Source organism: Patagioenas fasciata, chromosome 6 (assembly GCF_037038585.1).
Source record: "Patagioenas fasciata isolate bPatFas1 chromosome 6, bPatFas1.hap1, whole genome shotgun sequence".
In the NCBI taxonomy this organism is placed as follows: domain Eukaryota; kingdom Metazoa; phylum Chordata; class Aves; order Columbiformes; family Columbidae; genus Patagioenas; species Patagioenas fasciata.
In genome coordinates, this window is record NC_092525.1 from 10815080 (window position 1) to 10842094 (window position 27015).

General features: G+C 42.5%; 2 protein-coding genes across 5 annotated transcripts in view; one reads left to right on the forward strand and one right to left on the reverse strand.

The window, feature by feature from the left end:
• PRDX1 (peroxiredoxin 1) overlaps nucleotides 1–10767 on the forward strand; it is a 341280-nt gene extending 330513 nt beyond the window's left edge. For 3 of the 4 annotated variants that reach the window (XM_071809916.1, XM_071809917.1, XM_071809915.1), the window contains exons 2-6: nucleotides 6165–6281; nucleotides 7281–7434; nucleotides 7717–7839; nucleotides 8709–8839; nucleotides 10389–10767. In XM_071809916.1, the coding sequence (XP_071666017.1) occupies nucleotides 6176–6281; nucleotides 7281–7434; nucleotides 7717–7839; nucleotides 8709–8839; nucleotides 10389–10474 (600 nt within the window). In that variant the 5' untranslated portion in view covers nucleotides 6165–6175 and the 3' untranslated portion in view covers nucleotides 10475–10767. Of the gene's footprint in view, nucleotides 1–2954; nucleotides 3079–6164; nucleotides 6282–7280; nucleotides 7435–7716; nucleotides 7840–8708; nucleotides 8840–10388 lie in introns of those variants that run through there. The other variant, XM_065842719.2, reaches the window with a different exon arrangement.
• Nucleotides 10768–19396: 8629 nt separating this feature from the next.
• MMACHC (metabolism of cobalamin associated C) lies at nucleotides 19397–25327 on the reverse strand. Its single transcript, XM_065842702.2, has 4 exons — nucleotides 25224–25327; nucleotides 22820–23014; nucleotides 22298–22450; nucleotides 19397–21748 (listed from the first exon to the last, which is right to left on the reverse strand). The coding sequence occupies exons 1-4, from the start codon at nucleotides 25293–25295 to the stop codon at nucleotides 21440–21442; spliced, it is 729 nt and encodes a 242-aa protein (XP_065698774.1). The 5' UTR covers nucleotides 25296–25327; the 3' UTR covers nucleotides 19397–21439.
• Between the last annotated feature and the right edge of the window lie 1688 nt (nucleotides 25328–27015).

A 27015-nucleotide genomic window follows, 5' to 3' on the forward strand; every position in this document is an offset into this window, starting at 1 on the left:
AAGGGGGAGAAAACACTGCTGGGTTTGATTTATTTTTATGGATACCATGCCAATAACAAATCCATTTGAAAATCCACCGGCTTAAAGCAATAGAAGATGCTTGAATTATATTAATATCACATATGAAACTTTAACAAAACTCATCCTCCAATAACGTAATAGGGAATAAAAGAGAAAAAGTAAGGAAGACTAAAACATTTTGTCATCAAAAGGCAGTAATTATCCAAATACGCAGTAATAAAATTTGTTAATTAAACAAAAAAAAAGATATGTAGAGAAGGAAGAGTCTTCACTTGAGGAAAACAAGGAAAGCAAATATGTGCATTGTATATTTAATGATATCTAATTGCTTTCATTAAAACTATTGTGCACCAGCTTCTTGTGCATAAATGCCCCACGGCTTGGGAACATGCCAGTTGTTGACTTTTCAGTTTACTTTTTGCATATTTTATGTTAAAATGTCCCCACGTGGCCAGGATTCTAGTCTTACTGTGCCCCTGATGGTTCAGTGTGTTCAGAATTGAGTGGGCTCTCTGCATGCGCTCAGAACATCAGCTCCACAGCACGTGTCCTCATGTTCTGGCTTTAGGGGGCATGCATGGATCATCTCTGCCATAGAACTCATGGAGCATCCCCAGCATATCCAGTTGCCCAAGCCCAGTTCACACTACTGCCCTGACCAGGTTCATCTTGCACTAGAAGTCCTGGATATGTGCATAAAACCCTCAATTATCTTCCAACAAAATGCATGGAAACCCAAATGTGTGGCAGTATTCTGAAGTAAGACCCATTTCTTTGCCTTTGTTTCTACACACAGTGGGGCTTTTGTTTTTCAGGTCAGGGACCCCTTCCCAACCAAGACATATGGGAGATACTGTGATTGAAATGATAAACGTAAAATGGGATGTAAGTACCAGTTTGGAAATCTTCGGGTAGTTCAGTGCTCTGGCACTGCGGGTCCAGCCAGCTCCTCTCTGTCCATATGTAAAATACTTGTTGTGGCCATAGCTGTATGGGTGGGTGCAGAGAGGCCTGCACTGGGGCTTCTGATGCTCCATGTTAATCAGGTACAAGCTGATCCTGTCTGGCGGCTGTTTTAGCAGAAGACTACACCATGGCTAATCCCCTGTGTGAAGAACAGAGTGTGGAGAGAACTCTGTCCTTCCAGCACCTGCTTGGGTAGACAGGCCCCTTCTTTCTTGGAGATTTTTCTTTCTTTTAATCTAAGTAGCATCTTACATCTGAACATTTTTTTAGAAGGCTGCACAAATCTATCTGCTCACAGAACAAGGAGTGGGCCTGACAGTTTATCACTCCAAAACCTCCAGAAATTGATGTTTGGAAAAGACTGGCTTGGAAACTGATCAAAAATAATGAGGCCATGGACATATGAATGCAAATGCAATGCTTAAGACACAAACCCGGAACAAACTGTGGTAGCTCTGCAAAATGAGCATATTATGCATGCTAAAGTGTGAGAAATGGGCATAACAAGCACTAAAGGAGTCTGAAACCATGAGAAAGTGATTACTGTTTTGTCCATTGGTCAGCATGCCAAAGTTGCAGTAAGACTACATTGTTCTAGAGGTTTTAATTAGCACTGCCTGACCTTTCAGGGGTTAATCTGTTCACAGGTTCATGGCCTGAATTGATGGGTTGCTATATACATGTCTCAGTTCATTGACCTCAATTATTGTCACAACATTGATGTTAAGAACATAACAAACTTTTTTTCTGTAAAAGATGAAGCATGCTGTAACAACAGAAACAGCAGTGGATAAATTATTTGCATTAAGATGAGAGCAGGTGGGGTTTTTTTAATGTTATTTTGCTTTTATTATTTAAGGAGTAATTTCATCTGGTATTGAAACCAGTCATCTCTTGGGTGAATCATCACATGGGGATGGTCACCCAGCAACACGACACAGGGATATAGATTATAAACATTTGAAGTCTGTTAACCCTTTGTAGTTTTCTCCTGGTTACAATTTATAATCAAGTTTTAACAGGTGTATGAAACACAACTGTAAACTGCCAAACAGATGAGTAAAAATCAGTTGGTAAACAAATCTATCACTTTTGATTAAAGCAAGCAGTTTTGTCATTGATATGTCCTTAATGGTCTTTAGTACTCATTATCCAATACAACTTTTATATTTAAATTCAGGGCTTGCTCCTCAGAAAGTACAAAGACTACTTCAAATGAATTTTGGATCCAAACACAGTGTTTAAAAGGATTCATTCTGACCAAACGTCCCTCAGAGCAGCTTTGCTCTGAGAATGATGCAAAACTCCATGAAGTGAGGATTTGGTCTTCCAAGAACTTCCATCCCACCCCTGAAAGCTCAGAGTTAGTCTGAATTTACTTTTCAGCCTTTTTGCTGACGTGTATAGCTTGGATTAGTCTTCCCATTGATGGAAAAGCATCAGTTAAAGCCTTGAGAATTAGTAGTATCAGGTTGAGGAGGAAGTTGGTGATGCAGGGCTAGAAGATAAAGATTTGACCCCACACCTTGTGTAACACCCTGAATGCATTTTGCTTACGTCTGAAGGGCTGATGGTTTTTTAATATTGAATGGCCAACTCCCATTCCCCTGACAGGCCAGTCATCACATACTTTCCCTCAAAATCCTGTGCACCCTCGGCCTCTTTGATGATTTCTAATAATTATAGCTTTCTTATATAAAGGCATTTAAAAAATAATTTACTCTTGCAATAAGCCATCTGAATCATCTTCCCACGAACTGCTTACAACCATTACACTGGATATTTCCATGGCACCTCCCAAGGCACCATCCGGAGAATTAGCTCCATTTATTCAAATTCTTCTGCTGCTTCCAACAGCCGGGGGCCGTGTCCCCGCTCAGATAAGGCGTCGCACGCCCGCTATCGAGCACCCCTCGGGGAAGCGGGGCGAATCTGCCAAGTCATGCTGCCCTTGCAGCGGCGGGGCGGGCAGGGAGGGGCGGCGGGCCCGTCTCCTCGCGAGATCGGGCGGCTATAAAGCGGCGGCGCGGCGGGGGCTGCCGCAGTTCGCTCATCTCGGTGCTGCAGCGTTTGGCTCCGTGGGCTCTTTGTGTAAGTGTGGGGGACGATGGCGGCCATGGCCGCCTGGGGGGCCGCGGAAGCTGCGCGGGTGTGCTCTTTGCCGCGAGGTGTCTGGGGCAATGTTCAGCTGGGCTTTTGCACAATGCTGTTTTTTTTGTTTGTTTTGCCTTTTTGTTTGTTTGTATTCCCCTCTGCGCGGACGGGCTCTTAAGGGAAGCGCGCAGAACGAGCTGTTGTTCCCTGCACGCCACCGCTTAAGGCGCTCTGTGCGGGGGCTGCCCCATTCTTCTCTCACTTAGTTTTTATTTTCATTTTTCTTTGTGGTGTTTGTTTTTTGGCGGGGTAGGGTGCAGATCCCTCCTGCCTGCGCGCCCGCCTTTATCAGCTCTGGCCGTTGTGCTGCACGGGGAGGAGCCGCGGGGCGATCCCCGGGGAGGGGGACGCGCGGCCGGGCTGCAGCGCCTGCCGGGAGCCCAGCGGCCTCTCCCCTCCGCCTTGCTGGGCTGAAGGCTCCAGCCCATCGCTGTGACCAGCGGGCGTGTCGGCCTCTCGCTTCTAAGCCCTTAAAAAGAAAAAAGTGCTGGTTTCAGCTTGGTGGGCGCACGCAAGGGGAGGTGTCCCGTGTCGCAGAGCAGCGGAATTGCCCAGGTGAAAGCTTTGATCTCCCTTTAGAGCTTTTTTTCAGCAAATCGAATTTCGTGGTCTGTGTGTACCTGGCTGCGGTGTACGCCAAGCGAGGAGATCTGTGGCAGTATTGCGCTTTTCTGACCGCAGCTCCGTAGCTTAACCGCATTTTTGTGACAGTCTGAAGTGGAAGGCTGGTGTGATTTGAAATGGCCTTCCACTTTTGTTCAAGATATCCTAAAGGTATGGATTACTAGTTAAAGAGTGCAGGTCTGGCTTATTATAACTGTAATTTGAAGATAATTGAGGCTGTGTGTGGCTGTGAGCAACAGAAAGATAATCTGGCCTGATTCAAGTGTACTTGATTTGCAGTGTCCATTCTCCTTTCCTCTAGAATGAGCGGAAATAACAAACTGAGTCTGTGGTCTGTTCCTCTGCTGTTAGGAAATGCTGTGGCTAAAAATCCAAGCAGAACACGTGAGAATGCATCTTAGCCCTCTATGGAAAACAAAAATGTTGGCAGGTCGCAGTAGGTGCTCCAAGGAAAGCAGATGGCTCTCCTGCAGTACATGGCAGCTAAATCTGCAGACACTGAAGACTTTTATGTTACCCAAAAAGGGGGCAGTAACTTGTAGTTTTAAAAGGGGAAGTATCAAAGAACAGTCTGGTAGTTTTTATATGACATTGAATATCTAGTAAAATACTCTAGGGAATTTCTGATGGCACAAATATAGGCGGATTGGCATACTACTGAGCAAGAGGGTGACCTTGAGCTCAAGTAACGGAAAAGAATGCAGTTCAGTCGCAAAATTCGGGGTCATGCACTCCAGACAAAACAGCTATTGCTTATGAGGAAACTCGCTAGTTGAAGGCGTCTTAATTAAATATGGTACAATGGCTGTCCCCCCATCCCTGTTACAGAGCTGCAGTTTCAGAATTGCACCTGCATTCATGGCTACACGTGGTGCTTGGCAGAGTGATCAGTGACTTCCTGCTAGGCTGCTTCAGTGCAGTGCTCTGGACACCCTCAAGTTCTGGCTGACTTCACTCCTTCCCAGTCTGCCGCAGTTGAGGACTAAACCCTTGGATGAACATGGGGATAAAGAGCTTTTTTGCAAAGAGCAGTTAGAAACGCTGAACAGGTTGGCACTTCAAAAATGAAAATTGAGAGATAGATGATTGCTTGCTGTAAATTTCCGAAGTAAAACTCTTACTGAAATGATTCTAAACTGGTTAGTTTAAACTTGGATTGAAGGATAATTGTTTATGACTTCTGGGCTAGCTCTCCCGGAAGAAATCGAAGGGTAAATGTTTGACTTCTGGGTTAGTTCTCCAGGAAGAAATTGGCTGGGAAGGGGGAATGAGCCAAGAAACGAGGTGCTTGCAACCTTTTTTTAGAATGTACTTAGTCCTTGCAGGCAGGACTTGGAAGAATTCTTGAATCTCAGCTTTCCTTAGCAACATGAGACTCATACTAACCTTTGAGAGGTGTGGCTTTTTCTCTCCAAGGCAACTAGTGCTTTCAGCAGTGTATAGAGTGACTTCAATGAAATCACTTTTAAGAAGACTTTGAGTTGAAGAAACAAGGTTCATAAAGTTACCTATTTGAAAGATTACTCTGGAAATAAGTGGAATTCTAAAGTGATAAACTGCATTCCCAGACACAGCAAAACTACCGTACAGGGTGTATTACGAATGACTGGCCTTCCAGGGCAGGCAGCCAGAAGCAGAGTTCTCTTGTCCTTGTGTATCCTCTTACTCCTCTTCCATAGACTTGTACAGCCAGGTTGTTTGCCCCCAACAGGTTTAAAACTTGGTGAAATTTTAATTGCTAACATAGAATGCTATTCTCATGTATACCATGAATTTTTCTAGTTCCAAATAAAACAAGGTTTAATTGTTTGAAAGGCTAAAGTGTAGTTACTCCAGAGCACTGTTCTTCAGAGATGAACAAAAGGTCTTTTCTGGAATCAACAGGAGGATAAAGTTTTGAGGTCTCACATTCCCTCAAACTTGAACAAGGGTCTCCTCATCAAAAGTTCTAAATCCCATACTTTCTAACTCATCCACCAAGTGGAACTGAAATACTTACTGCATACTGCTAAAACTCGAGAAGGCTCTCCCTTCTCCAGACCGATAAGCTGATGCTGGTCAAAAATAACCATTACTGTATCGTTAGGAGACTAATAAGCCATAGATCTTGAAGTGCTAGCAATCTATCTAGTGGCTTGGTCTGGCTATCTAGGCTGTGGTTACTGAACTGCATCTTACTGTGTTGATTCTTCAGGAGAAAAAATGGTAGTGTTTTGACTGGGCTACCTAGGTGACAAAGCTAAAACTAATTTCACTCTTAAGCCTTGTGTTGCAAGATCAAGTGCTGATAAACTGTGTTTGGTTTTCAATCTGAATTGAGAAGATGCTTTGAATGAATGTTTACTTTCTGGTGCAAAGGTACTAAATATAAACTGTATTTTTATTAACTCTTTATCTAGATTAAATCAAGATGTCTTCAGGAAAGGCTTTCATTGGAAAACCAGCCCCTGATTTTACTGCCACGGCTGTAATGCCAGATGGACAATTCAAAGACATCAAACTCTCTGACTATAAAGGTAAGTTTATGTGCTTGTTTAATTACACAGATATAATCTGGCCATATGCAGGAGTGGAGGGCATCTAAGGATAACTCTTGGTTCAGTTTTGAAGTACGAGTGACCACTTGGCGGTAGGCTGAAGTATACAACTCGTGCAGTGGTTCTTAGTGATGGCTGGAGCATGCTTGGGAAGCTATTAGCAGCATAGCTGAATGTCCTAGCTGTGATAATGGTTTCTAATTAGCATAAAACTCCTCTAAACTGTAATTTTGGATCAGGTTAGTTTGTCCTGTTGGTCATACTAGGTGACTGATGTAACATAACCAAAGTACTATGTGGAACAGTAAAATTGTATCTGTTAGGCTTTCTGTTAATGGAAAGTAGATTTCTTTCCCCAATCAATGACTTTTTTCCTAGAGTACTGGCAGAATGTTTACCTAGCCAAAAAAGCTTGCTGAAGTCAAAGGGAAACCCTGAGGTATTCAAGTACTGATGTGGATGGCTTTAGAAAGACATTTTTAACTGAGAGTAGTTGTGCTCAACCTCCATGAGGGCAGTAAATAGGTAAAGACTGGTCACCCTCAAAGGGTTTCATTGGCTTCTAGCCTTCAGACCTGGGGCATTTCTGTACTCTGTTAGAAGACCCTATGGATGACTACTACTGTAGGCACTAGATGAACTCTGGGCCAGCCTATGGAAGTAGAGACAGGTATTCCCTGTCAAACTTGACTGTTCTTAGAGACTTCAGTTGGTTGAGGTTCTGCATTATTAGCTGCAGAGTAGCCTTGAAGAGTTGTGTAGATGGTATTTGGCTGAAGTGCAAATTCCTTAGGTGCTTTATGGGCGTGCCATCTGTATAGCAAATCTTAAAATAGAGGCATCTGTAGTTTGCCATTTAATTTTTAAAGGTGCTGTTGTATCAAGCCCTTTCTCCTCTATCAGTGTTTGTATGGTTGATGTTGAATATGACAGCTGTTACAAAGGTAAGAGATGTAACTGGTTATACTGCTCTTCCAGGAAAATATGTTGTGTTCTTCTTCTACCCCCTGGACTTCACTTTTGTCTGTCCCACTGAAATTATTGCGTACAGTGACAGAGCTGATGAATTCAAGAAAATTAACTGTGAAGTAATTGGAGCTTCTGTTGACTCTCACTTTTGTCACCTTGCCTGGTAAGAATCAGCCTTTTAACCTAACAGAATGTTGTGCCTGCCTTCAGTTACTGCAGGAAGTGAATTCTGAGTATATTCAAACTCTATTACTTAAGTATGAAATGAAGGCACTTGAAGTATTGGTAGTGCCAGGTGCTTCTGAACAGACCTGAGCATAGCGTTCAGTTCTTTTGTTGCCTTATGGCAGACTGAGTGCAACATTGCAGGAAGGATCGGCTTCTGTTGAGCTTATACTGTATTCGGAACTGTCCATCTTTTTAACATTTAAGCTTCTACTTTTAGGATCAACACTCCTAAGAAACAAGGTGGTTTGGGTACTATGAAGATCCCATTGGTTTCTGACACAAAACGTGCTATTGCCAGAGAATATGGAGTACTTAAAGAGGATGAAGGTATTGCATACAGGTAATATGCAAGAAGGTAAACTTGCTGTTAAATCTTATGTTGCAATACATGGGGCATGTCAGGTGAATGCGGAGCTTGCATATACTTGAACACCTGCCAGCTATTCTAGATGTAAACTGCCTCAAGCTGTCAGACACTCCAAGGGGAGATGCTACTTGGTTCTCTTTAGGGTTTAGACTTCTCATGATTTTGGTAACTAGATAAATGCCTGCTGCCTCCTTTGATTACCTGTCTGCACAATGCAGGAGTCACATGCAGGTGAGCTGCCGCAAACATTGGTAATGTGAGACCTACATAGTCATAAAAGTGATTACAGGTATCTAGAGATTAAAGTACAGATGTGAATTAAAAACCAAGCTTTAGCTTTTAGTCAGCTGTTCAGGGTTAAAGTTGCTGAGGGAGCTGAACTTCTGTGAATTCTTAATATGAGTTTGGAGGACTAACTGATGAGCCATTGCTGGGTTGTGGTCATGTGTGTGTTGTGGCTCTTTTCTGGAGAACAATGTGTGTAGTTTTTCTTAGAATGTAAGAGTCTCTCTCCTTCAATTCCCCTTTTCCTTAGGTTTGTCTTCCAATTTGTTTTTCTACTACTATCTTCTTTAAATGGCAAGTGTTGCATTTCTGCATTAGTGTTTTGACTTCCTCTCCTGTCCCTCCTAGTTTCTGCTGAATGTTAGGCTTTCAGCTGCTAATGTTTTAGTGCCATGTGTGCACTGAAGGTATGTGGTTTTGAGAAGAGATCAGTAATACTAGATGGCACAGTTTTGTGCTGTGATAGAATACTGAACCTGAGTTTTTGAAACTCACTGTCTTTCGAAAGCTGTGTTTAACTTCAGGGCTGTTTGCCTTTTTTTCTTTTTTATTAAAAGGGGTCTGTTCATAATTGATGACAAGGGGATCTTGAGGCAGATAACAATCAATGATCTTCCTGTTGGCCGTTCTGTTGATGAAACCCTCAGACTTGTCCAGGCTTTCCAGTTCACAGATAAACACGGAGAAGGTAAGAGTTCTTCCTCTTTCTGATCTTAAATGTTTCTCTAGAGAACAGTATTAACTAGGCAGGTTAAATTGAGGTTTACTGAAAGATACTAAGTATGTGTATAGATCTGTGCACAGCAGATAACTGTGCCTCTTGAATGCAGTGGGTTATGTAAAGCTGCTTGTTGAAGAACACCATAGTACTATATTTTATTCCAGTTAATGGTCCATTGAGTACTTGTTAATGCTGAAATATCACTTAAACCAATTTGGTGCTGGATGTCTTGTCAAGCATATAACACTTGTCTCTCTTAATTAGTCACACAAAATACTAGAGATGAATCAAGAACATGTAATAATTTATCCTGCAAGGTCAAGCATAATTTAGACTCTGCTCTCAGACTTGGTAGACTGAGACCATCAGTACTAATGTTCTAAGCATTTAAATTCCTGGAAAGCCTACTCAGCTGTGTGTCCGTGTGTAGTGAGGGGAAAATGAATGAGAGTCTCTTTGCCCATGGTTCAAGAGTTACACAAAGTGCTTGAGGCTGGTAGCTTTTCTGCAGAGTTACCGAAAAAGCACAGTGGATGAAATGTTTGAACCAGGTTATGGAAACTCAAATTACCAAATGTATTAGTAGTCTTCAGCTGTGATTACCTAATGACAGGTGTTGCTGCTGGTCTTACTTAACTTGCTTCAGAACTGGTAAATCAGTGGCAGATTTTACTAAAACAAGCTGCTATTGTGGCTATGCTGTAGGCTGAAGAGAGCCACTGTTCCTGAACTTGTATGCATCTTCTGTCAGCTGAGGAGACATCCCTCATAGTTGATGATAGAGCAGTCACATGTCATGCAAATGAAGCCTTTTGGAGTTTATTATGACCCAGAGTAGTCAAAAGCTGGTAAAAAGCTTTTTTCAGAACTAGGACTGCAGTCTCATCTAAACCACCATAGACCAGAATAGTGTGTAGCAAGACTCAGAAGCTAAGAATACTATCGCTAGAATTGCCAGTCTGGTGTGGAGCATGCATTCAGTCTTGCATGACTGTAGACAAGGAAGACTGTCCAAAAAATGCAGCTTGGTAGTCACAGCAATTTTGAGGCCATGCAACCTCTGCGTCTTGGTGACCTTTTAATGGCTATATAGGGGAACTAGAGGCAGTTTAACTTGCCCCCTGCTCCCTGAGAATGGAGCTAAGGTTGATTAAACCTAAGGAAAATATAGACTTAACCAGATTGAAGGAGAGAAGTGTACTGTAGTTGTAAAGCCATCTGACCCAGGCTGCTGGATTTGGTGTTACCTTGCTGTCAAAACCATGAAGCTTTTAAATAGAGTGGGGGTGGGGTGCATGTGTAAAGGGCCAACTGTTCACGGGCAAACACTTGGTTCCTTGAGTGCTACTACCTACTGAACAGATGAGTACAGTAAACTGAACGTAATGCCACACTGAATAGTGTACTTTCTGTATGTTGCAAAGATGTGTATGTTTTGAGTTGCTAGTTTGCTTTAATATTGTATAAAATGTTCTGCAGGAGCAGCTGGTAAGACTTAAAATTCTTGTCATTTCAGTGTGCCCAGCTGGCTGGAAGCCTGGCAGTGACACAATCAAGCCTGATGTTCAGAAAAGCAAAGAGTACTTTGCCAAGCAGAAGTAAACTTTCAGTCTGAGTGGATACTAGTATGCCTTACATAAAGAGCAAGCATCAGTTACTGAACTTTGACCAAGTCATTGCATCTGAGTCAAGGGATCATGTTATAGGTATAAACAGTAACTTTTTTACTTGAAAGTTTGTCCTGTTGACAGTACCTTCATAGAAAATCCTAATGATCAATATCTGTACACAAGGCCTGTTGACTTTAGTGACAATGCAGTGTATGTGGTTAGCCATGTGTTGCATATAGAGCAGTGGTACCCTTTTGTAACTCTATTAAACTTGTGGAAAGAGCATACTGTCTACTGTTTTTAATGTGGAGTCATCAGGAGACTTAAAAGCAATGCAGGCTGTGCTTTCGAAAGCTCTGTCTACTGAGCTGTCTGTAGACACCTAAATTTCTAAAGGCCTTTTACAGATCCCACTAGATAACAACACTTGTCATTGTTGCAGTAGTAAACTACTCTTTTCATTACTTTGCTGTTAGGTTGAGGAACATGGTTTGACATCAGGCAATACTGTAGTGCCCATAGCATCAAGTACAGATGGGACTGACAAAGGCTGGGTACATGTTCATGCACTGTGTCAACTTACTAATTTTTGCATCTACTTTGGTCAAAACTATGACTGTTTATGCTGGATTTCTGGGAATCAAACATTCAGTTTAAACACTGTACAGGAATGGAAGACTGGGCTTTCTGAAAAGCAATCTTCCTTGGATATATACTGTTCATCCCTAGTCTCTTCCACTGCAAGGAATGGGAGTGAGAATATGCCAGTTATGCATTAGTTTGTAGTCATGTGGTTAAGATTGAAAGAAGGGTGGCACTACTAAATCTGGTACTCAGATGTGCTTAGCCTTGTCTTTAATCTTTCTATTCAAATGATTATGTGCATACTGTAAAAGTGAAAGCACATGACTGTAGCCTTAAGTTACACTAGAGCTGTACCTGCTGTGTAGCTTCATGGTTAAAGATGGCTTATAATCAAGTCCTGAACTTCAGAGCTGAGGATGTGGGCAAGGGGTTATTTGCCTAGCAATAAGAGTTGGAACCCTGTGATCTTTATGTACTTGTAAAGATTAAGCTCTTAAAGGCCAAGACCTTGTATCTAACTTCACCTCCTCAAGTACGAAACAAATTCAGTCCTGCTTAAAGTGAAGAAAGTTCAGGCCCAGGGCTACTTACATGAGTCACAAGTGAAAGTTGAATGCCTTGAGTAGTGAACTTGTCTTGTGCAGCTGGAAAAAATAGGTTTATTGCAGCAGCTTTACTACCAAATACTGCAATAAATACCAAGATAGCTAATCCCCTGGGTCTTGCTTAAGTGCCACAGATCTTCTGGAGGATAACTGAAAGTTATGCTTAGTTGCATGACTTTTTCTTAATATTTAGAAGCCAAATTATTATTCTCTTCAAGATAACAGGCTAATATCCTAGGGTGACACTGGGAAGTAACATGAGCATTTTTATGTATAGGATATAGTTCAAGGTAAGTTAAGGAATACTAATTGGTATGGCTGAGCACAAAGTTCTTTGCCTATCAAACTTCCTTTCCTAGCAAATGGAAAGGCCTAAAGTCAGTGCTAATCTTAATGTAAAACTTACCTGAGTTATATCTAGCTATGTGAGTCTTGAAATGTTATAAAATGGGTTACAGCAGTTCTTTAGAGGGTACGGCATTAGTGTGGTCTAGTCCTGGGGAATGGGGATCTTTATTCTGGTGTGTTAAAGGTGACTTCTATTTAGAAGTAAAATTGCATTTGTTTTGACTGAACAATGACATCATATAGTGCCACATGAAGTCCTGGAAATTCCTGATAATATGGGAAATAAAGGCCTTTAAGTCTGGGCACGGAAGAGACATGCTAATGACCAAGTTTAGCCCCTCACAATTACATGAATGGCCTTCCTCAAATCCTTCAGGTGTAGTCACTCTTCAAATGTATAAAAGACACTTAATGAACAGACTTACTAGCTACTCTTCTTGTCTGCTGCTCGTTGTAGACGACAAGGGTTTCTCCGGGAGGAAGAAGCGGGCCTGCGGGCTCCCCCTCACCGCGCTGCCCGCGCTTTTCCGACTGCCGCCGCTGTTCCCGCCTCCGCCGGCGCGCGCGGAGGCCGCGGATTGGCTGTGGCGGGCGGGGCGGTGCCGGTCGCGCGGCGGCGCTGACCCTGCGGCGTCAGAAAGGTCAGAGCTGCCCTGAGGGGGGAGTGCGTGAAGGAACGTCCTGCAAAAATATACATTGCCTTCAGTGGTGTCCTGGGGTGTAGTAGAAGGGGGGTGGTCAGTAGGTCGAGAGAGGTTCGTTGCCCTCTACTCTGCCCTGGGGAGACCACACCTGGAATGTTGTGGCCCCTCAGTTCCAGAAGGACAGGGAACTGCTGGAGAGAGTCCAGCGCAGCCACCAAGATGCTGAAGGGGGTGGAGCATCTCCCGTGTGAGGAAAGGCTGAGGGAGCTGGGGCTCTGGAGCTGGAGAAGAGGAGACTGAGGGGGGACTCATTCATGGGGATCAATATGGAAAGGGGCAGTGTCAGGAGGATGGAGCCAGGCTCTTCTTGGTGACAACCAATGGTAGGACGAGTAATGGGTTCAAACTGGAACACAAAAGGTTCCACTTAAATTTGAGAAGAAACTTCTTCCTGGTGAGTGTGGCAGAGCCTGGCCCGGGCTGCCCAGGGAGGTTGTGGAGTCTCCTTCTCTGCAGACATTCAAACCCGCCTGGACACCTTCCTGTGGAACCTCAGCTGGGTGTTCCTGCTCCATGGGGGGATTGCACTGGATGAGCTTTCCAGGTCCCTTCCAACCCCTGACATTCTGTGATTTATTTAACCAGCTCCTCCGATGTGAGGTTTGATACATAATTTCCTTTGCATTCTGGTCATATAGAGAATAAAGTTCTGACAGGGAGATTTATCAGTTCATGACATTCACCCTCGCTGCTAATACAATTATGTTTGTTTCTCCTTAGAGCAATATCTAATGTCCAACATTTTTAATACCTCCCACCTTTTAAACATCCCAGTCATAGCAGTTGTGTTCATGTGTGAATTTTCCCATTTCGAAAAGTGGTTGATCTTGATAGCTACTTGCATAGCTGTTACTTTTGAAAAAATTCTGTGACTGAGAAAAACATTTGAGTTGGGCTGCTGCTGTCCTCTTGGAGCGGGTGCACTGAGACACTGCTAACAGTATGTATTTAAATGTACTCACTGGTGAACGATGACAACGTGGAAATGCAAAACAGCCAAGAAACAAAATACCTGTGGGTTAGGAACTGTATTACATGTTTGCACCGAATGAATGACTGTGGGCAATAATGCAATTAAATTTTTTTTTTTTATAATTTCTTCATGTGAGGCACTCGTGGGAACATTTGCCATGCTGTCATTTTAATGTTTCCAGGACTATAACACACAAAATGGATAACACACAAAACTTCTTCAAATCAAGAAGGCTCTGAGTTTTCTTTGCTTAAACTCAGTATTGATTCAGATGTAGCTTGGAATTTCCATTAAGTGTTCCTGGGGCTTACACCCCAATCCTAGCATCATGGCATCTTAGATTGGTGTAATTTTTATGACATTCAAATAGCTATAATCCTCATTTATTGAGATTTTTTTTTTTTTAATGTACCAAGATGCACATTGTATTTTCACTAAAGTCATGAGGTGGTTTTGCTTTCGTGATTACTGGGTGCCGGATTTCCCCGCGAGGTGAAAACACGTGAGCAGTTCACAGCTGTGGTGAAGAGACTACCAGCCCTTGCAGTATCATGTATTGCTTAGTGAGGTTTTCCCTCAAGATGCAAACAGCAGGTGCTATTTAAAAAGGACAGAATCTTGAATGTGATGTTTGCCTTTTTTTTTTAATGTGTGAGTGATTGCACATCTTTTTTTTTTTTCCTAGTTTGGGTACTTACTATAAAAATAACCTTGTATTCATTAATTTCTTTATAATATCTTACTCAGAATAGTCAGATGAAGGGAAAATGAAGTATATCTTGCTGTGTCTCCCTTCTCTTTATTTGTAGCTGATGGCTATAATTACTAGGAGTTTATATAACTGGCTTTGCAAAAGAACATTTTACAAGCATATGAAGTTTCAGTCTTAAAATAATCCTTGAATTATTATTTAGATTAAATATATATTGGTATATTTTTACAGAAATTTATGATACTGAATTTCTCTCAAAAGCAGAGTGCCAATGGAAACAATATATGAGAAGTTATCTACTGACAATATGATAATGAAATTGGCTATTTTTTAATGTGTTTATATTCTTGTTTTTGAGGGCTGAACTCCACAGCACCAGGTGTTTACACTGGTAAGCAGATATAGGACATGTGATAATATGAACATATATGGGATTTTATCTGGTTGGTGAGATCTGCAAAACTGTTAAAACTGTACATAATTAAATATTACTTGCAAATTGTATGTAACGGTAGTCAACAAAAGCAAACTCTTGTCAGTCTTTGAAACTGGACTTGAACAGCTGTGGTGAAGTAGCCCTGACATCACCTCTCAGGTGCTGTGATCTTCCCTCAAAATTAATGGCAAAGATCCCGTTCACTGCACCGTTACAGACAATGGCTTTAGGTACTGATGCGTCTGATCTTACTGAAGACTGAGTAAAACTGGAATGAAATTATCTCCTACACATTGTGATCTTCGTGTATTATCTAAAATTAACAATATTTTCTCCCTTATTTTTGCGACAGGTCTCTGTAATTAAGTTTTCAAAGAGAATAGCATTTGTGTAAGAGCATCAAAAGAATTTTTTGTATGTGTAATACAAAACAGTGCATGAGACTATTCGTTATATGTTTATCAGAAAATACAGAGAAGGTGACTTTTGATATATGATATGCAGAATCTAACCTTTACTAGACTTTGTATGTCTTTTATGAGTATGTTATTTCAAAATTAACAATGGTTTATTTTTAGATGTTTGCCAAGCAATTATTTTTCTTACAATTTTTAACAAATTAGCACATTGTTACAAAATTAGTTTCTCACTGGTTTTGAAAAATCCTCTAAAATAACTACCAGATTTTGAAAGTGCCATTTTCTTGAGTGCTCAGGCCTTTTTATCAAACCTTTGAATAGTTTATCAGCTTGTCCAACAAATCAATGCAGTTCAAAGAACAAAAGCAAGTAGTTTACATCTTGCAGGTATTGCAAAATGGTGCACTTTGGTTAGGAAAGTATGTTTACAAAAGCCCCATGACTGTACTTGTTAGTAATATTATACATCAAAGCAATGGTTATGTAAGGATTATGTTAAAGTAATGGAGTTTATCATATTAATAGTGTGAAAAAGATGAAATATATTCTCCAAAATTTTTAGTCGGTCTGATGTTCCATATTAAATGACAGTGTGTAATTATATGTATCTTGCTAGACAGATAGATGACTTAAAACAGAGATGTCATGGTTCTACTTTGCAAAAGGAGAACTCAGGTTAGTGCAGAGAAGTGACATGAAGCCATAGTTAGCCCTGTCCAGCGTGTACTGGAAGGAGTGCAGGACGCTGGAATATCAGTTCAGAAAGTGTGTTAAAGCTGTTGCTGTCTTTTTTGATGCAAATAAATGGCACATGCAAAACGAACACTGAACTAGGAAATCAGAGAAACAGCAGGTGTCTTTTTTTGCCATGAATATATTACCTTCTGTTTTTAATAGTAGAAGAGAAGAAAAAAAACAAAACAGATTAATTTCCCTTCAGTGTACAGTGGGAACTGATTTTACTTTGGCTGTGCTCACATCTGTGTTTACACCAGGTAAGTAGTCAGTGTAACGTCGGTATCATTTAGGCACGTCACAGAATATAGGAGTATGATGTTGCATAGTGGCTTTACAGGCCAAAGCCTGTGCAAACCGAGTGACTCTGTGTGATCAGCTCATCTGTGCTGCGCACGCTTACGTGGCTGCAGGAGAACACGTTGCCATTGTGCAGTGAAGTGTTTGCCGAGTTCCTGATGTGTCTGTGGTGAGCTCTTCTCACCACGCCTAGTGATGATAGGTTTGGATTTTAATGTGAAACTTGGCTCTTTCACCTGAAACTTAAATCATTTTACATCTAATGGAACACGTGTCTTAATAGAATATTTCTGTGCAAGGTACCATTTGACCATAGATTTATGAATGTATCTGAAGTCATTAAGATTGCTCTGTCCTCTGAAACTGTGAGCCCAGTAGGTTTATGTTCCATATTCTACATCAAAATATTTTTGAAGTGTTGGCACTGGCAAATGAGATTAATATCCTTTGTCAGGAGAGACTTTTTTTAGTCTTCAATCTACACTTAATAAAAGTTAATATAATTTAGAATTTATGTATTTCATCAAATTAACTTTTCATAAAAATAAGGTGAATTTTTTTCATTTTCATTGCTGTAGGTTTTTTTATACTTTGGAAGAAGGGCCTGTTAAAAAAGATTAAAGCAACAGTGATTCAGGAAGACTAGTCAGAACAATACTGGAAAAGGTGTTATGACATGAAATTAAAACCTAAAGCCAGCCAATTCCTTTAAAAGGAACGAGAGGTTTTATGCATTCATAGAAAAGCTGATGATTCTGCATACATTTAAGATTCTGTAGGGGTTTTCAACTTGAAAAATCCCCCCACCTTTTCCTCTCTTTAATTTGCTTAGAGGAATTCTATCCCATGCTTTCTTCTACATGAGAAAAAAACAACCAAACCAACCCAGAGCAAGTGAGTGTAAAGGTGTATGAATTCCAGAAACTTTGAAGACAGAATAAAATTGCATTATCTTTGAAAATGTCCTTTTAGAAGTCTTTTGGGGAATTAAAACATATGTAGTTATTAAAAAGAAAATTGCTTGCTCACTGAATTATGTACAAACCCCAGCAAAAACAACATAAAATGAGAAATCCATTATAGATGTAATATTAGTGAATGATACGTATGGTGACTTTCTCGGAAAAATAAATTACATTTAAAATACTGTCATATGTATATAATCTTATTGAAGGGATTTTAAACATTCCACTAAAATACCTTATTGCCCATTCTGTGATAAAATATTTAATTGTTATAAGCTTTCCACCATATTTCCGATTATGGTGTTTGTTACTGGAGAAAAACTCCGCACCTCATTTTTTCATCTAAAATAATGTTTTTCTAAGGAATGCAAACATCTGATCTTTTTCCGTTGCAGAGAGGAAAGCACGCTTGTGGTCTTTGTTTTTCTTTCTGTTTCCTCCTTGACAACCTCAAAGGGAAGTGCTCTGTTCGCTTTCTGAAGCAAACGTGATGGATGATCTGCCACAGGATACGTGATACGACAGGAAGCCAACTTAACAGCAGAAAAAGCATCATGAATACATTTATCCATTCTGGCAGATGAATTTGTGAAAGTTGTGGTTGCAGAGGTACAGCTGGATCTGTGCTGTGTGAACGGCAAAACCTGTTTCCCCTAAGAGAAGGAACTTTGGAACAGCTGCTGCTTAAATCAGTATTCAAAGCCAACTTTTGAAATGTGCTTTTTGCACGGGGCTGAACAAAGAGCCCTGATAACCCGACAACCACAGTGGTGCTGATCAGTAGCTGCCACTTCTTGGGTTTAGAAATATGGAAGTCTTTACTCAGACTTTTTTTAGTAAAAACAATAACGACCACCAAACAAAAAAACCCAACAAACCACACACCAGTGTTTTCTCAAATGTTTTTCCCTTTCTGAGCAATAATCCTGATGGCTGCTTGTCACCGGATCAGCTTGTGCTTTGCATTTAATTGGTGTTTTCTGTCACATCTTTAATCTTAATAAAAAGCTCAGATATTTTAAGGTTAATGAAGTAAAACAAAAAAGGAAATTTTAATGAAGATGAATGACACTATGTGCATTAAAACACTTTCAAATTTGTTAGTTCTCCATTCTATGGAGAATTAACTTGAAATATACTGAATAGCTTGTTGCTAAAGCTGAATTTGATTTTTTTTTTTTAAATTTTTTACCATTCAACTCTTGAATACTCACCCTACTGGTTGTATTGAGAAAACCAGATTATTAAATGTTTAAATTAAGAATTTAGTGAAAAATTTACTTGTCTAAAAGCGTAACGTGTGATACTTGAACTGTAAATCTATCCAAGTATTTGCAATTACTTGTTTGATGTTTCCAGTGCCGAAAAGAAGAACGTCTTCACGGTGTCTCAGGATCCAAGAATGATCTGTTCCTCACCATGTCTGGTCTTGTCCTAAGAGCTGAGATAGGTCAAACAGGTTCTCAAACTCCAGTTTAATAAACCAAAGACCATTATAATCCAACCAGCAAGGAAAGCAAGTTCCAGCTGCAGCTGCTTCTCAATGACCTGGGTAAGAACCAGTCCAATTGACTCCAAAATCACTGTAGTAGGGATGGGTATGTGATTAAAGATTTGTACTCGGTTCTGTCTGATGTAACTGTTTTGCCAGAAGCACAAAGAACACAAATTTGCTCTTACTGTGACTCACTATTCACTAATATGTTTTAACAAGTAAGAATTTCAGTACTTACAGGTATTACTTTTAAGTTACTGAGGGAAAAATGCCTCAAATATCAGTTATGTATCGCTGGACACCTTGAACTTCTGTAACTGCAAGAACAGAATCCAAAATGGAAGTGTATTGTTATGTGCTTGCTGTTAAATGATCTTGCTGAAATGACTTGGGAAAGGTATTTATTAGACTTATTCATCATGTTTTATGATGTCCCAGATGAGCCTGCCATAATAGTTTACGAACTTCTGCTAACATAACCTTTTCTTTTGTGTTCAGATACTGGATTTGGTGTCTCTTGGGTAGCTCACTATTTTCACTGTGTTAAAAACACAGTAATTGATTTTCACTTTAACATCTTGAGCTCTCTACAAGTTAATCATTACGTTGTTTAAATAAAAATACTCAATACTGAGGGTTACTTACAAACTTAGTATATTTTATTAACCATCATCATGGGAAGAGAAATAAATTACAAAAAATGAAATGGCTATGGTAATCTGTTTAATAAATTAAGACAAAATATTAAATATTTATAAGAAATAAACTCCAAAACAGCAAAATATTTTAAACTGTAATGTAGAAAGATAAACCTGATTCCATTCTATATTTATCCTTCTAAGAGAATCAGTATTTTGTGTATGTTACTAATATGAACCATTAACTCAAGTCCCTGTTAAATTACAGCTCAGTTGGAAAGTTCTGGAAGGTAAATGAACATAGAAACATAGAATCAAACACTTCAGCCAGAAGTAATTCTATAACAAAAGAGCAGAATTGGAAAAAATTTCATTATTTTCCTTAAATTAGAAATCAAGATACCAGTATCACAGTGAGTCAGATGTGGTGAACAAAGCACAGAAAGCAACAAAGACTTTTTGTAAGAGCGAACACACTGAGCAAACCCAGTGATCACGTGCTCACCGCTCTGTTCACAGGAAAACAAACTTGTTATACTGAATTTTTACGATGCTTGCTTAGTATACAGCCTATGAAAAACTGTATCAAGCAGTGACTTATTTTGAAGGCAACCTTAGTGTTTGAATCTCCAAAAGGGTATGAAAAATCACAACATAAAAAAGTGAGTGTTTTTGCATCATGACATTGTTATCATGGAAAAAGTGCTTAGCCATTTGCAGCATTGCACTGCAGGAGAGTAAGAAACCTCCCACAAAACATTATTTTTGTTTATTATAATATATTATTTTAATGAGGCCTGAGCCTCAATGTGCTCTAAGATAAATTCCTGATTCCCAGTGCCACCGTAACCTCTGAACAAATCCAATATAAAGTAATGTAAAAAAACCCCTCATGTTTCTGTCTGAAGGTGTTTTATCCAGCAATGTAAGTAACATGAACGTCACGAATATTTTCTTTTTCCTCTGCTTGTTTGCATGTGACAATGCTTCATACAATTGTTTTAATGTGTCTGCAATGTGCTTTATGTGTGTGCAGGTTTACAATCTCCCCCATGCAGACGGTCCAACAGGAAAGGATGGTAGTAAAACTGTGCGGTGAGTGGCACGTGCTGGCACAGCACTGAGAAATATTTTAAATACAAACCTTAGAAAAAGCTTATAAGAATTGTCTTTTTAGTTATCTTGAGTAAAAACTCCACTTGTGTAGACAGTATTCAGGATCTTTCTGAAGATTTTAGTCAGCTGCTCTGTACAATGGTTAAAAGTGACCTAAAGATGTCACCTTGTTCTGAGAAGCTGACCCTGAGTGAGGACACCACAGACTTGAGCTGTGACCTTTGTACTGTCCCTTTCCCTTTCGAAATGACCCTAGAGGAGGCAGCTGCTGTTGGCTCTGTTTTCCTCACTCCTACTCCATGTACAGGACCACACTACTCAATGAAACAATCTCTGGAGAATTTTCTTTGGGGTGTTAAGGAGGCATTAAAGGATTTTTTAATTAAATTAAGCCAACTTCACTGCAAGTGAAGGAATACAGGGCAAATTTTCTTTCTGAGGAAGGCAAGACTGAACTCTTCATTCCCTGGGGAGAGTTATGACACCGGGTAATAAAATCCTGGATACATCTAAAAAATTATCTGCCTTGAAGTACAATGACTGAAAATCAACTTATTTTACTCTTACTCAGAATAAAACCAAACCATTTGGAAAGAAAATTCTTGAGAACAAAAATGACTTCTCTAATGAGCAGCACAGGTTTTCCAGTTCTCAGTGTCTGAACTTCCCCCAACCAAAGGCTAATGGACATCTTCCCAGATCCCTAAAAGACACACCAAATGAGCAGCAGCTCAGAACAGACTGCGCCCACCCTCCTCCAGACCACAGGTACTATGATGTAGTGCTCCCTCTTACTCATGTTTGGATTGAGACGCTGCACACGCTGCTTGGATTTGCCATGTGTGTATCCGCATGCCGTCCTCCTCAGCACCGTGGAAAAGCAGGCGCTGCTGAGTTACACTTCTCTTGCCTTCTGCCCAGCCATGTCAGTGCAATGTGCTTCTCTGCCCTTGTGTCAGCCCCAGCAGTCTGAATCTCTCTGCTGGAGGAGTGGCAAAGTAGGTTTTTTGCTCCTCTGAATACCTTTCCTTCACTTCAATTATGTCCCTGTAGCGGCCATCCTGCCAGTGGAAATTGAATTGCTCCAGCAACTCGATTCTTTTTTCCTCTGTGCTCACACAGTCAACAGGAGCAGACTGTTCCAGGAATGGTACCTGAATATCTGGGAACAGGAGGAGACCCCGGATGGCAAACCAACCGCCATACTTGGGATGGATACATACACCATAGATCTTCTAGAAGGAAAACAGAAGGATCCAGGATGTCTCATTTTGTCTCTAGTAATGGTCAGAGTTCAAAGCACCAGGCCTTGATCCCACTGCTCACACTCCTAGCCCTCTGTTGGAGTGCTCTACAGAGAAGCAAGGAAAGCTCTTTCCTGGATATGTGGTTCCAAGCATTGCATCTCATTCCCACTTTCCTGTGCCCCCCACATGACCCTGTAAAATGGGGAGAGGTCCCTTTTTGAAAATCTAGCACACAAATTAACCACAGTACATTTTTCCTGTATTTATAATGCTCCAAGCAACATGTTGTCTTTTACACTGAAATTTATTCTGTCTGAGTAGGTTTAACAGATCAGGATATTCTTCTCTGTGTGTGCATCTCCCTACCACCCCAAAGAATCTTGGAAGCTTCTGACTCCTGTCTGAAACATATTATGCATATATACGTGGTCTGGACTTTATATATTTTCCTGCAAGAAGAACTAGTGAGTAAATAACAGCTGTACAACTCAGTGATGGCAGTTTGGTGCTTCTTCCCAGATTGTGGTTTTGTCTCACCTTTTTCCCCCAAGGATCAAGCTTCACATCCTTCCTTTGGTAGTAATACGCAGCTCCAGCAACATGGGCAGCTGTCTGCGCCAAGAACTTGGGCTTTCGGCTTGGCAAGATCTCGTAATCAAAGATTATGTCTATCCTCTGGTCAGGGAATTTCTGAGAAAATTAAAAAATATCAGCTCAGGTTCATGGAAGAAGATTTGCAAGTAGAGACATGCTGCATGCCAGCAAATCGGGCAGACGTGAAACCTGCAGATTTCCACATCCTCCTACTGCAATTTATCAACACACTTGTGGTCTTGGGTTTTCAAACTATGACTGTATGGCTACAGGTTGTAATGGCAAAAAGACAGAATATGCAAGTAAAGCAAGTCAACAGCTTGTTAATGCTCTTAGTAAGAATTACACATCATGAATAATGCTTTACTCTTCTAAAGAGCAAGGGCAGGAACCTGGAAGGTTTTGTCTGTTGCTCAACCCGCCCAGTTATATATAGCAATAGTAAAAAGAATTTCAGGTTCTTACCTCCTTCACGCGTGATAAATGATGAGAAACACACTGATCCACAGGATCCCTGATTATTTCCAACCATTCTTTGTTCACAAAAGGTTTAAGGGCTTTGTCAAACATTGAAGGCGTGCTGAGGACCACAAAAGCCAGTGTGTCATCTGGGTAGGGGAGGTGAAAGGCTGGCTGGAGAACAGCATTGTACCATCCCACCTGTGGAAAGAAAAACAAATCTGCATTAAAACAGGGACACCACTCTTTTGCCAGTGGGCATGCAGGAATTTTAAAAAGTGGAAAGAAGTGTAGCCACCTTCATTTGCAACCCAGATAGTGCCCTCCATTCAGACCAGGTTGTTTTGCATACTGGGATTTACAGTTTCTGGAAGCTGCACTGTGAGCTGCATGTGAGAGATAAGAATCAGCTACTGCATTCAGCTCTGCCTGGAACCCTAGAGGGAAGTATGAGCAACCAGCCTTGCCAATGCAAATCCAATGTTTTGCTTCAGATAAAACTTTTACAGGTTGTTTTCTGAGCTTGGGCCAGAAAAAAACTGGTACTTATGCTGTCCTTATGTGACAAATTGCATGGTTTGTTTCTTTAGCAGGAAACATTTGAGTGTGAAAATGAAGAATGTGAAGCTCCCAGCAGTGCTAGAATCCCTGTGTCAGCTGTAGCACATGGATTGTGACACAGCAACATTCTGGTATTTGTTTTTGGGGCTGGATGTGTTATAACACAGACCAGAATTGAAGGATCGCGCCAGGGCAGCAGGAAGACACAACCAGGGGACAGGGCTCTGACCAGCGACTGCCAGGCAGGAGGTAATGGCTGAACTCCCCCACGGTCCACTACTCCTGTACTGCGCAGTAACATCAGTGCTTTTATAGCTATGACAACTCTCACTCTCCTGGCATGCCCTAAAGATCAGGCCTAACATTCAGAAATATGTCAAGTAATATAACTCTAATGTTCAGCCTGAAAATGCAAAACACTGGTCACCTCTAAATATCAGTGAAATGAATCTGAAAGTGACTTCACACGTGACAGTGGCAGCCAGACCTGTCCATATGGAAACACAGAATGAAAACTAAGCTTACATTCTTACATCAAAAGTAAGACGTAAAAGTTTAATCAGTTTTGTGGCTCTTGTTTAAGGTGCTGGATTGAGATGTTACAAGAAATTAGAGAGATGTGAACCTAAGGTTTGCTGATTTCCCAGTTTACATCTGTCAATACGCCAGAGCTAGCTGCATGAGAATTAAATCTAGAAAGAGATACAGTGCTAAAAGCTTTCCCTCTGGTAGCTGTAGCCTGTTTGATCTGGGTCCTGCCCTAATTCTGCTGTTGTGTTTTGAGAAAGTTAAATTCTTCTCCAAATTCTGGGATTTCACTCCTCTCAGCACCTCATTCCCTTTTACTTTCTGTTACATCAAGAAAACAGCAGGAAATACAAATATTTCAGGTGACAAATACAACATTCCCCAAGGAAGGGAAGGTCAGGATTGCTGTAGATCGATTTGTATTTGATATTGTAGATTGATTTACTGCAGGTTGCCTCTGGAGTGGCAAAGAAGGAACACCTAAGTTTGGTGGAAATGGAGTGTAGAGAGTTCAACAGAGGGGACAAGGCTGACTCAGTTGCAAGGGACAGACCCCTTCAGTGGGCAGAACGAGCTGCGTGTTCAGGCCACTTACAAACCAATGAGGTAGCCTGTGCTTCAATATGCATGTGTTTCTAGATTTAGATTAAAATTTAAGCTTGCTTAGAGGACTTTACTCTCTGTCCGTCCAGATGACCTTAAAGACCAGGACCAACGCAAAGGACCTGAGCAAACCTGCAGTTCAGCTGGTGCTCTGGCGGTGCCAGGGCGCAGCAATAACCTTGATCTGCCGCACCGGGCAGACGGAGCAAACCTTACGCTCGCTCGTTCACCCCGGCTGGCAGGAGCGCAACACGGCTCCTCTGGAGCATTTCCAGCCCCAGCCCGCCGAGGGCAGCGCTGATTTCCCCCGTTCTCCGAGGGCAGCACTGATTTCCCTCGTTCTCCCAAATCCTCAGAGCAGCAGCGTGCGGGGCCCCGTAGCAGCCCGAGGTGGGCCTGCGGAGCGGGGACACAGCGCCGCCCGCCGGCGGCCGCGCGTTGGCACCTGCGCAGCCGGCCCTGGCAGAGATGGAGCCGGGAGGCCGGAGGACAAGCGGGGGCTGATCGGGGGAGCAAAGGGCCGGGCCTCCCCGGGAACAGTCATCGCGGAGCCGCCCAGCGGGCCCGGTGCTTGGGCCCGGCGCCGGTCCCCGCAGCGGCGGCAGGAGTCACCGCCGGGCTGCGGGAACCGCACGGCCCCGCACCCCCGGGGCTGGTGACGCCGCTCTGACAGACGCCGCCAAGGGTGACGCCGCAGCGAGCCCCGTGCCGCCCGTACCTTGAAGGCGTGCGCCTCGAAGCCGAGGGGACCCAGGGCCCCGCGAACCCGCTCCGCCACGCGCCGCTCCATGCACGCACCGCGCGAGGCACGGCGGGAACGGTAGTTTTGACAGCCCGCCCGGGGCACGGCGGGAAACGCCGCCCGAACGTCACCGCGTCTCCTAGGAGACGGCGCGCCGCGCGGGGCACCCTGGGAAGTGTAGTGCGCACCGAGCCCCCGGAGCGGGCCCGCCCGGCCGGGACTCCGAGACCCGGGACTCCGTGTCCCAGCGGCCGCTGCCCCGCGCCGCTCCGTGCTTGTGCGGCGGCCCCGCTACTGCCCTGGGCGGGCGCCGCGTGGGGGGACCGTTACTCTCCCGGGAGGCTCCGGGGCACCGGCGGCTCCTCCTCCCGCCGGGCGCTGTGGAGCGTGAGTTGCTCCGCTCGTGTTCCCCGGGAGGTGCCGCTGAACTCCCGCTGTCCCCGGGTAGCGTGTTGCTCCCGTGGTGTATCGGGAGTTGGGTTGATAATGTCGGGTAGAGGCCTGGGATTTGTAATGGCTGCGTGTGGTTGTGGAGTGGGAGTGGGAAAGGGAGGAATTTTGGTTTCTTTGACTGATTTCCAAGCTCCTGACGGAGGGATTTAAAATCGTAGCATCATTTTAGTTGGAACAGACCCTCAGGGTCATCGAGTCCAGCCATAACCCAACTCTGGCACAAACCATGTCTCTAAGAGCCTCGTCTAAATGCCTTTTAAACCCCTGCAGGGATGGTGACTCCAGCAGTTCCCTGGGCAGCCTGTTCCAATGCCTGACAGCCCTTTCTGTGAAGAATTTTTTCCTAGATCCAATCTGAACCTCCCCTGATGCAACTTGAGGCCATTTCCTCTTATCCTATCACTTACAACTTGGAAGAAGAGACCAACACCCTCCATGCTGCATCTGCTGAGTCGAGTTCAGCGGTGAGGCCGATCCAGACGAGCTCCTTCCTTCGCAGTCCCTGGTCATGTCTGTTGCTTTTGATCTGCAGTGGGTTTGCAGCTCGGCAGACGGTGCCCCGAGCACGCTGCGGTGCAGGAGTGCCTGACGGGCACCCAGCTGCCAGGTGACACCGGCCTGTGTCCCCCACTGCAGTGAGGAACAGGGCAGCCAGCAGCCCTCGCAAGCAAAGGTGATGTGAGGGCTCTGCGGAGATCGCCTCTCTGCGAAGAGCAAGTCTTCCTGGCATAGTTTGACAGAGTGCCCATCCATCCTATACAACTGTATTGTGCATAGTTTTCTTTCATCAGATGCTGTTTGAAAGCCGCACCTTCCTGCGTGGGTGGATGCTTCTCACAAAAATAGTTAGCAAGGCCTCTGTGCTGATAATCCTTTCTCCTTCCCCATCTGAAAGTACGTGTTCTTAGCAGCTTCCCTATTTCCTACCAAGACGTTTGCCACATTGCAGACCAAGCCTCAGATTTGGATCTCCTCACCCTGATCCTTGTAGCAGCTTAACATAATCTCTACAGTTCTTGTGCAATGTTTTCTAATCATTTGTTCTGAGTTTTATGAAGTGTCGGGACACCAGATCTGTAAGTTCTTGGGGACCTAAGTACTTCAGATGCACAAATTTCTTTCTTTGTGAAGTTCCCTTAAATCTTCTAGAACCGCAAGAGTGGTTTCGTGTTGTATCTGTTCCCTCTGTAAGAGGATCCCATCAGTCTTAGAATTAAGGTTTGTTCTCTCCAGATCTCCCTGTATTTCCATCTTCTGAAGTTGAACCAGTCTGCTATGTTATTTCCTGGACTAAAGTGTTCTCATACAAAATCTG

Bases quoted from the DNA above. Each gene is read 5' to 3' on its own strand.
- MMACHC (XM_065842702.2), bottom strand. From the start codon at position 25,295: ATGGAGCGGCGCGTGGCGGAGCGGGTTCGCGGGGCCCTGGGTCCCCTC. The intron at 23,015-25,223 runs GTACGGGCGGCA...TTCTTTCCACAG, and splicing joins TCGAGGCGCACGCCTTCAAG to GTGGGATGGTACAATGCTGT. The intron at 21,749-22,297 runs GTGAGACAAAAC...TTTTCCTTCTAG, and splicing joins TTGATCCTTGGGGGAAAAAG to AAGATCTATGGTGTATGTAT.